Source organism: Anneissia japonica, unplaced genomic scaffold, assembly GCF_011630105.1.
Source record: "Anneissia japonica isolate Jap-2015-1 unplaced genomic scaffold, ASM1163010v1 scaffold654_len163719_cov168, whole genome shotgun sequence".
NCBI lineage: Eukaryota > Metazoa > Echinodermata > Crinoidea > Comatulida > Comatulidae > Anneissia > Anneissia japonica.
The window spans coordinates 123,880-127,861 of NW_022743374.1; the positions used below are offsets into that span (position 1 = coordinate 123,880).

The window sequence follows — 3,982 nt, forward strand, 5'->3', positions numbered from 1 at the left end:
GCTTAACAGCTAGTAAATCTGATGGAGGTGTGTGATGTGCATTACCATGAGATAGGGGGGCACCCTATTAGAAAATGAATGGAGTTCGTTTGAAACTCGAACATGCGTCACAGAGACGAAACTGATTCCCCATTCAGATAATTCAGTAAACATTTTTTAAGTATAAGGCAGTAGCTGGCAGCCTATTTTTTTATGAACAGCATATTTTTGGCATTAAAACTTTTGTTTATCAAACATAGGGTATGTTCACACACACATGGCATAAGGTTGACGTAGCTTACGTTGGCACAAGCTAATCCACAGATTAAAATTCAAAAGTGTTCACACGAACGGTGTTTGCTATATTAACATGTTTATAAATGGTAATATAGGCCTAAGGGGTAATAATTTATATATATACAGTATGATACAAGTTTAGCAATCTACTGTTTCTTCAATCTTTTATTATTTATCTAGTTGAACCACTAAATGTCTTTTTACGCTGTTAGTAGTTAAAAGTGCACACTATAAAGTACTTACTTTTAATGGCCATTTTCAGTTGGTCAAGGCAATGTTGCAAGCGATTGGCATCAACAAAATTTGACTCGTCACACTTGGCCTAAAAAAAACAAAAAAATTACAAGTAGTAGTATTATTAGTGCAGTAAAAAGCAGTTCTCATTTCTTAATTGAGTGACAGTAAGGATCATGAATATTGGTCTATGGGATGCAAAGATTTGGTATTTTGAAAGTGTTTTTGCATGGCTTATAAATCCCTAATTAGCAGTTAATTTCATTCCATTAGGGTAAAACATTAATAATGTTCAATATGATGTTACTTCCATTTCATCCATCCATAGTTACTTAGAGACAATTCAAAGAAAATTAAAGGTCCCGAAGCGTTTATTCCTAGTAACCTTTTTTTTGTGGAGGTGGGGGAGGGGGGTGAGTTTATTCGAGGGTGAGTTTGTTCAAAGTAGGCCGTTTATTTGAATAAATACTGTGAAATTATTGCTTTTTTAAACATTATGGATCACAGGATGTATGTTAGCCCATAAATTAATTATTATTAGTCTTTTATGCATTTTAAATTATGACGTTTACTCTTTCAACTGTGTTTGGTTTCATGTTTTTTAATTTTCTTTAGCTAGTTATGGTTATTTTGTGAAAAAGAAATAAGGTTCCTCCCTCCATGCATACGGCGAACGGGTGTGAAATGAATATTACATAGTCTAGTCATTCATTATAGGCCTACTTGAAGTCGCGTCTGGATAGCTGGGCATCGTCTTTTTTCAAAATAATTATATTAAAATAGTTAATTCATTATAATTGTTTACATTGTACAAGTGCTTATTAGCGTGGACTTTGGTCTGCCTCACATGACTCGCACTATTATACACGCCCCGAATGAATTACCGTCATGGCTCGCATGAATTGCATGCCTCGCTGGTTGAATCGCTGACTCGCTGGCTCACACTTTAACAACCCTCCCACCACACTGTGTAGGCTGCTAGGTACATTAATTACCTACCTATAGTACGGTATATATCCAGGAAACCAGCCTACCTAGTTTTGGGAACCAAATAATCATTTTTCCTGGTTACAAATTTAGATCCAACTCCTTTATAAATCTGTTTACATGAATTTTCTGAACAAATTGACACCACAATTACCTGGTTACCACCAGTTGTTACAGAGATATGATAACCTGTGAATATGACCCGGAGATTTTACCAAAGGTCATAAATGGCATGTCCAGTCATTTTTTAACAAAATATTCTATTATAGTGCAAATAGAAATATAAATGTTTTGAATAACTTGGCACCAAACTTTCTACCACATGTGGTTGCGAAGATATAAGGGCCCTATTACTATGAATTTTGAGCCTGACCTTTGACATTTTGAACATTTTAAAAATGTGTTAACAAGCCAGGAACGTAGCCAGGATTTTGAAAGGGGAGGAGCCGTTATGCGAATTACGTAGGGCCCTAGCGGGGTCAAGGGGGCGAATCCCTCTGTGAAGTAGCGCACTCTAAACGTTCTGGACTTTTTGAGAGGATAAAGTGAAAATTGCAATAGACGCATTATAAATAGCGGTAAGGGCAAAATAATTATATAATAAATCAACAGTGGCAGATCTAGGAATTCGAAAGAGAGGTGAACGAGGGAGGGACTTTAAACAGACAGAGGAACCACCCACCTCAGCCCCACCGTGGTTGGGGCTGAGGTAAGAAAATTTATGATTATGGCATTTCTAGATGGCCGGAAATTACACTCACTTCAATTTGAATTTTCTTTAAAAAAAATAAACAGAGGGGGGCCTTGAATCCAACTCTGCTCAGAACATTCTCTATCCAGAATAGTCATAATCCCGAAAAATGGACGTGAAAAACCAGATCACATCCTAAAAACAAACAGCAGTCACTAAGACATACATCAGGAGCCGACCCGGTGGGGTCATATCCAGGGAAGGGCACAGATCTGGAGGGGGAGGGCATTTTGTGAGTCGATACCAACCTCAACCCCACCATGGTTGGAGCTGAGGTGAGAACATTTGAGGAAATAGTACCTCTAGATGGTCAGAAATAACACTTTTAGTAAAATTCATCATCATATAACCATTAGTCAAAATGAAGCGCCAAAAAAATTCTCATGATCTTTTTATCAGGATTTTTTGACAACCATAGAGATCTTATTAATGTGTGTGTGATATACCATAGAAAACAAAGCTTAAAAACATTGTCTTTGAGTATGTACTTTACATAGGCCTACTTCAAAAACGTGATTTTACAACCACCTCAGCCCCACCATGAGGCTGAGGTGAGAAGATACTGTAGTACCTCTCTAGATGGCCAGGAATGACACTTTTATATAGTAAAATTCATCATCATCACATCACCATTGTAGTCAAAATGAAACGCCAACAAATTTCTCATGAAGGATCTACTTAATATCCAGGACAACTTAGGCCTAACTATAGCTTACTAAGCTTTAACTATATATACCATAATAATTATGATCAACAAATCACAACTTTTTTTTCGCATTTAGCACATTGGTGTTTTCATAGAGAAAATGAAAAAAAATTAAATTAAATTTTTATTCTGCTAGCGAGCCCACACATTAGTGGAAAACAACAGATAAATATTTTTTTTTTTAAATGTCTCACACATCACAAAGTTTTAAAAAAAAAGTATAGTGACGTAGGAAAAGTCACTTTCTCTGATTATGTCTGTCACAGGGTCATTTTGACCCATATCTCAGTGACGCATGCGAGTTAAAAAATAAAAATTGTTGGCCTGATAGTACTAAACCAGTAGATATGCAAATTTGAATAGTGTCAGGAACCCAAAATATGCAACAAAACGTAATTTCCAGCTTCAGTATGTGCTGAGCGCGTGGAAATGAACGTACAGCACGTAAATTATAGAAAGTTTTGGAATGTTGAAAACGACCTGAAACGTTCTTTAAATTATCTGAAAGGTGATATTGAGAATTATCAAATTTTAATGCACTCAATCAACGTTGCTGTTTAATGAAAATATGTTGCATTATAGTTTGTTTATTGTTATAGTCTTTTTATTTAGGGAGTGTCGCCAAATTATCCTACCGCGGTAAGCCTTAATCTACCGCACCGCGGTAGACACAAGGCTGTATATGCAGAAAATTTGCATATCACATTGCATACAAGTCTACCGCGGTAGATAGAAACTGCCTTAGGGCCAACTGTAGAGTGTAACCTTAGAACCAAGGACATCAACCTATCAACCTAGTTCTTTAGTAAACAGATTGTGATTAAATAATTACTTAAGTGTGCTCATGACATGATATCGACATATCAAAAGTTAACCTCCTGTTTACGACAACACACGCCCGCGATTTCCTTGTGCATGAACACAACGAAAAACGCTTGCGGAGCTTGAAGTGGCGATGTATTTGTACCCTACAATTTATTGGCTATCTAAAACTATATTCCGGTGAAGAAATAAGACTTTTCTCGAGC

At 36.5% G+C, this 3,982-nt stretch overlaps 1 protein-coding gene across 1 annotated transcript in view; it reads right to left on the reverse strand.

Moving 5' to 3' along the window:
- Nucleotides 1–3,982, reverse strand: part of LOC117119471 (mediator of RNA polymerase II transcription subunit 1-like) — a gene marked incomplete at its 5' end in the record, with an annotated part of 111,568 nt that overhangs the window by 98,517 nt on the left and 9,069 nt on the right. Inside the window, 1 exon segment of the mRNA XM_033264307.1 lies at nucleotides 520–598. Within this exon segment, the coding sequence (XP_033120198.1) occupies nucleotides 520–598 (79 nt within the window).